Source organism: Lycium ferocissimum, chromosome 10 (assembly GCF_029784015.1).
Source record: "Lycium ferocissimum isolate CSIRO_LF1 chromosome 10, AGI_CSIRO_Lferr_CH_V1, whole genome shotgun sequence".
NCBI classification, from domain to species: domain Eukaryota; kingdom Viridiplantae; phylum Streptophyta; class Magnoliopsida; order Solanales; family Solanaceae; genus Lycium; species Lycium ferocissimum.
Window position 1 is genome coordinate 43084123 of NC_081351.1, and position 12969 is coordinate 43097091.

The 12969-nt window shown below is 35.1% G+C and overlaps 1 protein-coding gene across 1 annotated transcript; it reads left to right on the forward strand.

Moving 5' to 3' along the window:
- Nucleotides 1-9854: 9854 nt before the first annotated feature.
- Nucleotides 9855-12441, forward strand: LOC132033970 (alcohol dehydrogenase 1-like). The gene is made up of 9 exons (XM_059424159.1): nucleotides 9855-10013; nucleotides 10484-10620; nucleotides 10703-10749; nucleotides 10843-11168; nucleotides 11283-11365; nucleotides 11455-11530; nucleotides 11661-11722; nucleotides 11825-11920; nucleotides 12017-12441. The coding sequence occupies exons 1-9, from the start codon at nucleotides 9977-9979 to the stop codon at nucleotides 12332-12334; spliced, it is 1182 nt and encodes a 393-aa protein (XP_059280142.1). The 5' UTR covers nucleotides 9855-9976; the 3' UTR covers nucleotides 12335-12441.
- Nucleotides 12442-12969: the final 528 nt, after the last annotated feature.

Genomic DNA, 12969 nt, shown 5'->3' on the forward strand with positions numbered 1-12969 from the left:
AGTTTTACAAAGAATATTTGGTTGTTTGAATGTACTAAAAGTGAAAAAAATTAAAAAACAGGATTTTGTGTGTTTTTCAAGTTGTATTTGGAGTTTTCTTGACCAAACATTGATTTTTTGTTTTTTTTTTCTCGAAAAAAGTGAAAAACTCTCATGACCAAACGGGTCCATGGAACTTTTGACACTTTTTCCCTTTTAATTAATTTAAAAAATAATGAAATCTTTTTATATTTAGTGATAATGTAGCTTTAAATTTTTTATTTTGACCTTAATAAGATAATTTATAACCACACAAATATCTATAAATCACTGAATATAAAATATTTTTTAAAAAAAAATTAAGAGAACAGAATGTGGCTAAGTAAGTCATTTAAAAGCTTCCAAATTTAGTGAAAATTTTAACAAAGTTGGCGTTAGGCGGGTTTTAATTTGATGAGACCTGCTTAAATTCAATTATGTTTGATCTTACAAAAGCAAAATATAAAAGGTCCATCTTAGATAATGATACACACAAAAGAAAATGCATGCAAGCCAAAAAAGGGCGTCACTTGACAAAAAATACGTAATAAGTTTTCCAACTTTGACCGACGTGACTTTTTGGCTTCTTAAAACATAAAGGAAAGAATAATTTTTTTTAAAAAAAGTAAAAAATGAGGAAAAAGATAAAATATATTTTCTAGCTAGCTTTAGAGAGGTGCCACATAACCCCATCTAAAATCAAAATTTTAATATATAAAATAATTTCTTCATTTTTTTTCTTTAACTTTTTTTTTTTGTTTAATGTCGGTGGTACTTCTTAAAAAATCTCTTCATTATTTGGAGGGGATAGGGGGATAGTTTGTTTGCTTGGAAATTTTGAAAAGTTATTAACTGTTGTATTTTGTTGTTTGTGATTTTTTTTTTTTTTTTTGGTCCCTTAATTTCATGAAACCTTGGCAGTATATATTCCTATAGGTGATCCTTAATTTGAATATTCCAAATAAAATAATAACACTTTGCTACTGCCCCACCATTTTCTCAAACAGGCAATTGTCTACGTGTCACATGCAAATATGCAATGAATCTCTTAACAAATGATTCCGTTCAAGATTCCGCACTTACTAATAATAGTGAAGGGAATATGAATCCGCGACTTAAGTAGCACAAAAAATAAAAAGTTGAATCAAACTAGTACAAAAAAAAAATACATTAGTAGTTTTCACGCACGAAATTCGTGCGTGAAAGGACCAAACTGCAAAAATACAGTTTTGGCCTTTCACGCACGAATTTTGTGTGTAGATATTGTCAACTGTTTTTTTTTTTTCGCGTTACCTTTCCAATCACATTTTTTTCCATACTTTGGGCAAAGATTAGTCATGTTTCAAAACCCCAAAATATCAATATTTTATATAAAACTTAATATCTTTTTTTGCGTACAATAATGTCGGCTCATTACATCAAGTCCACCTAAACGTTTGGATCGTCGTTTTAGGGGTTCTAAAGTCCCCAAGTAAGTTTTGAAACTTGTCATATTTATAGGGTTTTGATTTAAGTGTTTTATTATATTTGAATGTACAAATTTAAATATTTGATTTAATAATAATTCATCCAATACGAGAGATTTATACTAATTAAAAAATAATTCATTCCATTTAATTACAATACTAATTCAAAGCAATACAATAATAAATTACAATAACAATACAATCTTCAAGTTCTAGAGGCCTATTACTTCGAGACGTGCTTGTACTACCACGGCCTTGCTTGCGCCCACACGAACGCTTGTCATGGCCATATTGCTTACATATAGAGCACTTGCGAGAGTAAGTTCTTTCACTAACATCCATTTGATTGGGTCTACGACTCCGTGAGTTAATGCCCAATTTTCTAATGCAATCCTTGTTAGCAACCATCGAAAACGGCTCGTTTGGCCAATAAACTTCATTACCAAGTGGGTGGAATTGGCGGAATATGCTCTGCAGGTAACCGTGGACCTTGTATTCCCCCGCCACATAATTTGTTACCGTTTTTGTCACTCTCTCGAAGCACTTGACAGCATGAGAACACGGCATGTGGTACGTTTGCCACTTACCACAAGTGCATGTTCTTGTTGCCTCATAAATGGTATGCACGTTTCCACCCTTACCGTTGTAATAACCCGTCCTAACTTTATACACATGTTGAATTGGGTCATACTCAGTCATTTGGTGACGCTCACCTTTTTTTCAATGCTCCATAGTTTTGAAGGGCTTTGGCATCCATGTCCTGCCGTCGGCTAATATCCTCTGGCCTGCCTTGTCCTAATAACAAATCGCTCCACCACCTGTTTGAAAGTCATTCTCACCATTCGGTGACGAGTAGTCCGAGCAAATTTCAGCAAGCTATTGAAAGACTCGAGCCGTTTGTTGTGAGCATGCCCCATCTTTTGCCTCCATCAAACATTTAAGCGTCCATTTTTCAACATCGAGCTTCATCAACCAAACGTATGTTTCACTCACCGCCCGATCGATCCATTTTTGCAGCCCGTTTTCGTTGTTGATGCTCCATCGCAGCCCCCCCACATCAATTTGTTTAGAGTGCCATTGTGAAACGTTGATTGCAAATTTGCCTTCAAGTTGCCTTAAACAATAGCGATGGTAAACAAAGGAGGTCATCACCCCCGAATTATCCATATTGTGCAATATGCCTTTATGAATATCAGACAGCACGCATATGCCAATACGATCCTTAATAACATGAGTTTTCAAATGGGTCAAAAAGATCCCCCATGTGTCGTTGCTCTCGTTAGCGGCAATTGCGAAAGCAAGAGGAAATATTGATCCATTGGCATCCATTCCTATTGCAATTAGGAGCTTGATGTCGTAGGCACCATATACATGCGTACCATCTATGGATATCCTTTGGTCGGCGGTGAGCGAGCAAAACCATCAATGCATGGTTTGAATGTCCAAAATACGAAGTTGAAGATTTTACCCTCTATAAGCCGCCACTCTACAACAAACGTACCATGATTAAAATGTTGTAGAGTCGCCATATACCTTGCGGCATTGAAAAGAAGTATGCCAATTTCCACAAACCATCTCAAAAGCGCGTCTACGCCCGAGAAATCCCTTTCTGTTGCTTATAGTTTTACTATATACAGTTTGAACGTTTCGAATATAATCTTTAATGGGAAACCTGCACAAGTTTAAACAAACAACATTTAGTAATGATCTTTCAACTGATATAAGACATATAATGTACCAGGTAGGATAAGTTACCTTGGCGTTTCGGCAATGTCTTTAAGTAACACTTGAGCAATCATGTTTGTATCTAAATTATAATGATCCGCTTCGATTTTCTTCCATATCACAAGTGTGTCTTTCGTGAATTTTGTGATAGCCCACATACCATCGGCTTAACAATTCCCCGAAGCAACCACTCACAGCCTTGATACCGTCGTCTACAAACTAGCCTCCATATCTTTGTGTTTGACTGATCAACCTTAAGCTCCCTCATGTCCTTAAAACAATAAAGTTTGACAGCCCGGTGCAAAGTTTTTTTGGATACGGACAACATTCCCTTTGCAAGGTAGCATCGATCTTTGTTGAGATCCTTTGGTTCAATCCAGGTTTTTAAGCGACTATCATAATCTTCTCTTGTGAAGACAAATGCATCATCACGACCCTGCAGGCTATCAAGATAAGGGATATTGTTAGAATGCCACTGAATTGGGCTTTCAGAAGTTGGGTTTTCAGCCATCGATGGTGGTATGTGGTGGTGTATTGGTTCTTGTTGGTTTTTGCTTTGAGGAATATTGTTGGTCATACCAACTTGAACATCATCATCATCTTCATCATCGATTACCTCTGCATTATTAGCTATTTCATCGTCATCACTTGATGATGACTCATAATAATTAGGAAAATCTTCATTATTAAGTGCATTCATCATCCTACATGAAAAGTAACATATTTTAAGTACCAACATCATACATATATATATATAGATAATTTAATATCAAGGTGATGAACTTATTGTTGTTGATAAGCACTGTCATTCTTTTGTGCATGTAACTGACTAGTGTTTCATAATTTAAAGTTGTTGGAAATTTAACATGGGCTTTTGGTTTGATACTATAACGAATGGAGTAATTGTCCTTGACGATATCTCCATCCCAAAATAGTGAAACCTTAACAGTTGAAGCATTTTGAGACATTTTTTCAATGAAGTGTGATTTTTTTTTTTTATGACTTGTAAGACTTAGACTTATGCAATTGATGAGTTTTTCACTCGTCAAGCCTTAAAGTTAAATAGATTCCTGAAATCGTCATGCGTGGCGTGTTGTCAAATCAATACTTATAGTGCGCATTAAAATGGTGCGCAATATAAAACGGTCAAATAATGCAGCAACGTATTGTCAAATCAAGCCTTTATGTGTCATAGGTTCCTGAAATTGTCATGCGTGGTGTGTTGTCAAATCAATACTTATAGTGCGCATTAAAATGGTGCGCAATACAAAATGGTCAAATAATGCAGCAACGTATTGTCAAATCAAGCCTTTATGTGTCATAGATTCCTGAAATTATCATACGTGGTGTGTTGTCAAATCAATATTTATAGTGCGCATTAAAATGGTGCGCAATACAAGACGGGCAAATAATGCAGCTTGTACTTTTAGGGTTGTACTTTTAGGGTTTCGTTGTTTGGAGGTGCACTTTCACGCACAGATTTTGTGCGTGAAAGGGTAAAATATCTTTTTGCACTTTCACGTACAGATTTTATGCGTGAAAGGGCACTTTAAGTTTTTGCCTTTCACGCACAGATTTTGTGCGTGAAAGAGTAGTTTTGAGGTTTTACCTTTCACGCACAGATTTTGTGCGTGAAAGGGTAAAATATCTTTTTCTAAATCTTTTTGGAATTTCATGCACAGATTTTGTGATTGAAAGGGGGCCACTTTCACGTTTTTTTTTTAATTATCAATTTAGGATGTGAAACAATAATAAAGACTAAATATGCAAAAAATATATATTATTTACGATAAATTTTACAACACTAATGTATATACACTATCGAGGATGAGTCCCACATGTAGTATGCCGGAGACTATCCCTAGGCCTAAGGCTCATACCATCCCCACCGCCCTCGTCATCATCTCCATCGCCCTTTCTCCTTTTAATAACCGGGAGCTCCAAGTCATGATCATCATCTCTTCGCCTGGCCCGTGCTCCCTTGACTAGAACGTGCTTCTTCTTGGGATCTGGTCCCGCTGGCACGCTCAGAACCTCAGGCTGAGTTAGGTCTGGTGTCTCGACCTCTACCTCGTCGGGAGTCGCCACCTCAGGCGCTTAAGGATGAACCTGAAAAGTATATAATAATTAGTACCATTTATTATTTATATTGAATACATTAACGTTATTTATTTAATAGAACCTCGTGTGTCAACGGCGCCCGAGTAGGCCCCGAAACGGGTCCGTAGGCTCCCCGAGATGGGTGTGGTGGTGAATATGAGGTAGTCTCTGGACGGGTCGCTCCCGTGGACCCACAAAGCGTAGAACAATGAACCCGAAATAATATATAAATAATTTAGATTTGATTTATTCTAAAATGAACTCGAAATAAACAAATAATTAATAAATTATTTTACTTTATTGTAAAAGTCAAACTCCGTGTATCGACGGCCTCCGAGATGCCCGGTGAGAGGGCTCCCCGCCCCCGAGCAGAGAGATGCAGATGGTGCCATATCAAACATGAAGTCCTCGAACATGGAGTCGTCGAAGTGCAAATGTAGGCCACCCTGTAGATCACGAATCGGCCTCTCCAATCGGATGCAGCATGTCTGTGAGGCGTAAGTGAGCGTAAAGGGCCGACAACAAAAGCCGACTCTGGCCGGAAATATGACCATCCAGAGCCGCAAAACCGGTGAGCCTAATCAACTCATCCTGGTAAGGTGGCAGCACAGGAGGCTCCTCAATATACAATGGGCGTCCATCAACCTGTAGCCCATAAATGACCTTCACATCCTGAAGCGTAATGGTAGCCTCACCGGTGCGGAGATGAAATGTGTGCGTTTTCGATCGCCACCTCTCAATAAATGCCGTCACTAGTGACCTATCATGCTGTACCCGACCAACTTCGACACACCAGTAGATACCGCCCCGACGTAGTATATCCAGGACACGAGGATGTGGGGGGCGAGCAGCTAAGATCTCCCATGCTGAGTCCCCAACGGCACGGACCGAGACTCGGTGCCGTTGTCGGATGTCCATATATGTTGCGACCTATGCTCGGGCTGAAGATACAAACTCTCGGTCGAAGGGCCCCGGATCAAGAGGGTGGTGATCCATCTGTTTTACGCATTTTAAATCAATCATTAACAAGTAGTATTAGTTATGTAATCTTTTATCGAAAATTTTATTAAGGATTGTGGTGACCCATCTGTTTTACGTATTTTAAATCAATCATTAACAAGTAATATTAGTTATATAATCTTTTATCGAAAATTTTATTAAAGATTGTGGTGACCCATCTGTTTTACGTATTTTAAATAAATCATTAACAAGTAATATTAGTTATGTAATCTTTTATAGAAAATTATATTAAGGGTTTTCAATCTTAAGCTACGGTTATGAATCCTAAACTAAGGGTTTTCAATCCTAAAATATAAAGATAAGTCAAATAATTAACAATTAGTTAGCATATAATTAGTATAAATAATTAATAAATAAACAATTAACTAACTAATCAAATAATTAAGAAGTTATTATCATATATTTAATAAATAAACAATTAAGTAACTAATCAAAAAATTAATAAATTATTATCGTATATTTAACAAATAAACAATTAATTAACTAATGAAACAATTAAGAAATTATTAACAAATAAACAATTGGCTTAACAAAAACTAAATAAATAATTAGTCACCTAACAATTGAAATAGCTAGTCTAACAATTAATAAATACTTAAGTCGCTAATCGAACAATTAACAAATACTAAATAAACAAGCAATAAATAATTAACTAATTAACAATAGATAAGCAAATAAAAAAAAAAAAAATGAAAACATGGGCGGTCCCCAACGAAGGTATACGGATCGCCCAAAAACGCCAAAAAAAATGCGCAAAACGAGTAATCCACCACGGTTACACAATGACCATGCTTAGGGTAATAATATATTTAACAATGTAATAGAAAATTCGTAGTGAAATACCTAGATTGAAGCTTTTTTTGAGTTTTTGAAATGTGTTCTACGCCGTCCTATTCCGAAATCCAACCTTAGAAACTTGTTCCTACACTTCAATATACCAAGAATATTGAGTTTTGGATTAAAAAATAACACGAAATTACCGTTTTAAGGGGGGTGGGACCACTGAAACGGGGCTTTAATGGCGGTGGGGGAGGGAACAAGTCGGGTCTGGTGGGAAGGAGGGTCAATTTATGGAGACCACATTCACGCACGAATTTCGTGCGTGAAAGGCCAAAACTATATTTTTGCAGTTTGGTCCTTTCACGCACGAATTTCGTGCGTGAAAACTACTAATGTATTTTTTTTTTAATTGTACTAGTTTGGTTCAACTTTTTATTTTTTGTGCTACTTAAGTCGCGGATTCAAGGGAATATAGTCCTCTATTCACTTTTATTTGTCCACTATTTCAAAAATAGATTTTCACTCTTACTTGTCACTTTTAGCATATCAAGACAAGACAATTTCTTTTTTTCTGTTTTACCCATAGTATTAAATACCCATTTCAAATTATTTTTCAAATTCAATAAAAATATGCACCAATTAATATGGACACATTGGTAAATTATGCACTTCATTTATTATTTTTTAAGAGGTGTGCATCATCAAAAGTGGACAAGTAAAAGTGAACGGAGAGAGTACATAATGCCAAAATTAAACTAAAATAATAGATCCCACTAATTTATTTTATCTTCTGAGTTGGAGGTATCCGCGACAAATAAGCAAGTTGTGAAACTAAATCAAATATAATTAGCAACTTGCACTTGACATCGTATATGAACTACCTACTAAGCCTAGTATTTATAAAAAATTAATCTGCAGCAGTTTCAGTTTTGACTATGATGATAAACCAGTTTTGACTTTTTCTGCCACTGGTTTTCTAAATCTTAAATTCTTTGTGACTTGTTGGTGTGTTCGTTTACCCCTCCTCCAAAAATACTTATAACTCACTTGCAATTTTTACATGAAATTGTATTAATTTGTAGTAACACAAATTCAATTAGTCGAGCCCAAACCGAATACATGACACCGAATCGAATGAGAAAAAAAGTTTCCAAATATGGTTTATGAAACTTGCCTAAAGCCTGAGGTAACATTTTAATAAGTGTTGAAAAATGGCAAAGTAAAGCCACACGATGTGTTAGGAATAAGTACAACATCGTGGTTAAAGCATGGGCAGCCACCGGGATGCATTATATTATTTAACCATATATTAATTAATGTGAATTCTTAATTGGAGCAAATTCTATAATGTAGTGATATACCAGATAATTATCCAATATCATTAAAGAGAATACTAGCTCCAGCTATCCATAAAAAGTAAGGAAGAAATTTTTGCACTATTGATTTTAGTAACAATTTCGTGTATCATTTGGCATTTCTGAAAATTTATAGTGTTTAGCTAGATATAGTTTTTTTGCAGAAAAAATAATTGTAAAAATAAAATTGTACGTGTGAAAGATAAAGATCAAGTTCAAATTTTCTAGAAACAATCTCAAATTACCAATTCTTCAACATTTTGAACTTGCAATTTTCATTTTGCAAGTTGTCCTAATTAAGCTAAAAACAAACTTTGAACTTGCAAATAACATTTAGCAATGTTAAAGCTAAAGAATCAAAGTAATAAGTCTAGGAATCTTCGAGGTAACCACAAATCTTTTTTTTTTTTTTTTTCTTCACGAGAACCATTGCATGTGACACGTAGACAATTGGTTCTGGTGGAAAGCAAAGTTCTTAATTTACTAAAAGAACCAATTATAAGAATACCACTTAAGGTTTTATGAAATGGACGGCAAAGAAACCATCAAATAACAAGAAAACAACTGCATAATTTTTATTTTTTTTAAACGTCCCCAACTAAATTTCAAAAAAAAAAAAAAAAAAAAGAAGAAGAAGAGAAATCCCAACTTATTCCCAATTTTTTAAATAAAAAATACGTTTTCAACAAAAATGATAAATGTTATTTTGAAATCCTTAAGTTTACTTTACTTGCAAACAAAAGTAACATAATATTTTTAAATACAACATATAACAATTACATCTAGCTTAATTTATAAAAAAAGAAACATCATCACAGTTGAATATACGTTTGGCATAATTATCAGGTTCACTTTACATTTGTCATTGCAAAATACTAATCCCTCCGTCCCATAATAAGCGTCACCTTAGCCCAAAAAATTTAATCCCATAATAAATGTCACCTTAGGAAACCAAGACATAAATTGACTACTATTTTCCAATTTTACCCTTAGACAAAAAGAAAAGTTAAAGTAACATCTAAATGATGATTGGAAAGGCCACATAGTAATTTGGTATTGTTGGATTCTCAATGTCAAAAGGTTCACTACTTGTGCATCCTCTAATTAAGAGGAAAAGTAATTTATTTTTATTATATAGGGGTAATTTGGTAAACTTCATATTACATTATTGATTTCTTAATAAACGTGTTTTTGACTAAGGTGACACTTATTATAGGACGGAGGGAGTAATATAATATACCAGCTTTCACTTTGCTTGACAAAGAATAACGCAAAACAAACAAAGAGATTCAAAAACCGGATGCAAATAACGCAAACCTGATAAATGGTTTTCCCATGGCCTACCGTATTAAGAAAATCCATATTCCAAGTGTATATTTCTCTGCAACATTTCAAGTATAAATAACCCAAGAATGAGCAGTGTTGTTTCATCACACATCAATTCATCAAGAAACGCAAAACTCAATATATTCCAGTTATTATTACTATTAAAGAAGGAAATCAAGAAAGATCATGTCTACCACTGCTGGACAAGTCATTCGTTGCAAAGGTACTTACATAAATTTATTCATCCCATATATATACTGTAAATAAAATATGTGAACTTTCTAAATTATATCTATATATGGTAGAGTAAACTTACTCAGTTTACCACTATTTTTGCACAAACAGTTTCAGGAGAAGTTTTCTTTTCTTTTTTATTTGGCACTCCTCCGTCTCAAATTATTTGTCATGATTACTAAAAAATAATTATCTCAAATTATTTGTCATTTTAAAACTTCAAAACATAATTAATTATTTTTTCTTCATTTTACCGGAAATAACACACAAAAAGAGTAAATATTTAGAGATTATAACTTAGACATAAATAAGGGTAAAGTAGGTCGAATACCTCTCCTAATTAATATTTCTTAAGGGACATGTAATACAAAAAAAGCGATAAATAATTTGAGACGGAGGGAGTAATCAATTATCCAAATGGGAACTTTGAGGTAATGAAAATTTTTGATTTTTTTGCAGCTGCTGTGGCATGGGAGGCAGGGAAGCCACTGGTAATAGAGGAAGTGGAAGTGGCACCTCCTCAGAAAATGGAAGTTCGTCTCAAAATCCTCTACACTTCCCTTTGCCACACTGATATCTACTTTTGGGAAGCCAAGGTAAATATATAACAACAAATTGCTAGATCGTATTGATGTTTCTAAATGTCATCAACAAAGTCTTAATTTTCATCTATTGCAGGCCCAAAATTCAGTTTTTCCTCGTATTCTTGGACATGAGGCAGCAGGGTATGTCCTTGCATTTAAAAAAGTTCAAGAACCAAAAGGGTGTTGATATAACTGTGCTTTCATTTGATTTTGTTTTCATTTATTGGTATTTAGGATTGTGGAGAGTGTGGGAGAGGGAGTGACAGAACTTGCTCCAGGGGACCATGTACTTCCAGTGTTCACTGGTGAATGCAAAAACTGTGCACACTGCAAATCAGAAGAGAGCAATATGTGCAGCCTATTGAGGATTAACACAGACAGGGGAGTGATGATTAATGATGAGCAATCAAGATTCTCCATCAATGGGAAGCCCATTTACCATTTTGTAGGGACATCCACTTTTAGTGAGTACACTGTGGTTCATGTTGGTTGTGTTGCCAAAATCAATCCACTTGCTCCTCTTGACAAAGTCTGTGTCCTCAGTTGTGGAATTTCAACTGGTAAACTAACTTCTTTTTTTTTTTTTTTTTTTTTTTTTTTTTAAAAAAGTTCATTGGTAAATTTTGTAGAGGGTCTATGCATATGTTAACTAGTCAGATTTTGTATGCTTATAGGCCTTGGTGCAACTCTGAATGTTGCCAAACCAACAAAAGGCTCAAGTGTGGCTGTGTTTGGACTTGGGGCTGTAGGCCTTGCTGTGAGTATTCCTCCTATCTATTTGAATATCTTTTCCTGCAATATAAGTTTTCAAGTGACTAATAAATTGGTTGCATCCAATTTTAATAGGCTGCTGAAGGAGCAAGGATTGCAGGGGCTTCAAGAATTATCGGTGTTGATTTGAATGCAAGCAGATTTGAGCTAGGTAACCTAATCCAAATCGTTTGCTTTCTTGAAATCCAGATATGACCTCTGCTTCTGTTCTCCTCCTTATAGCTTGACACACTGAAATTAACTCATTGATCCTTTTCTTCTTTACGCTTGTGTTTCTGCAGCAAAGAAATTTGGCGTGACAGAATTTGTGAACCCAAAAGACTATAACAGACCAGTTCAAGAGGTACTTTCAGATAAGCTTCTGTCTCCTCATATATCAGTTTATATTAGCAAAAATTGAGTGAAAATCCAGTATCCAATGTAAATTTTCTTGAACGTTTGATAGGTAATAGCTGAGATGACCGATGGTGGAGTTGACCGTAGCGTAGAGTGCACAGGCCACATTGATGCTATGATTTCTGCATTTGAATGTGTCCATGATGTATGCTTTCTTCTACAATTAAATTCTCATCTTTAACTCAATGCAATTTTTGTTCATAAAAAGAAAGAAACTAATAAAAAGCGTACTGAATGACAGGGCTGGGGAGTTGCTGTTCTTGTGGGAGTACCCCATAAAGAAGCTGTATTCAAGACGCACCCTATGAACTTGTTGAATGAAAGGACTCTAAAGGGCACATTCTTTGGAAACTACAAGCCGCGATCGGATCTTCCTTCTGTAGTGGAGCAATACATGAATAAGGAACTAGAATTGGAGAAGTTCATAACTCATCAGCTCCCATTTTCTGAAATCAACAAGGCTTTTGATCTCATGCTCAAAGGAGAAGGCCTTCGTTGCATCATCCACATGGACCAATCTAACTCTTTCCTCATCAAACATGGCATGGAGCTGCTATAATGACTGCCTTTTCTCCCATTTTCTTGCTTTAGTATGTGTTTCTGCTTTCCCTTTCAAAAATCCTTGTAATTTGTCTCGCCTTGTATAAACGAATCATTTCATTTTGTCATATGTTTAAGCCTTGGATATTTCTCCAGTTAAATACAAATTACTATATTTACGACCTCGCCAACAAATGAAGAAAATTTTCCTTTTAAATTAACAAGAATCAGGTCTCACACTTGACAAGAAATCAAAATTAATCTGTCATCCATTCCTCTTTAATTTCCATAAGTAATATGTTCTTGACCCTTGTGGCGTTTCCAAGTTGGTGTTTTTTTTTTCAAGCATGCGTGACAAGCTCCAAAAAAGAAATTGGAAAAAAAAAAAGTGTTCTGATCATCGTGTTGTGTGTGGTACTTGAAGTATTATCCAACCAGTTCATCCCGTTTCCAAGTTTATATGCGACACCATAGCCATCTAACTGTGGACTATGATGAAAATACAACTCTAGGTGAGTTTTACCTCACTAGTTCTTAGGCTCTACTCAGATTGAAAAACTTCTGTAATTGTAGAATATAGAAACTTATACTAATAACATGTCAAAATAATGGTACATTTAGTTCACCACATGAATTATTTATTCCACCAACTCT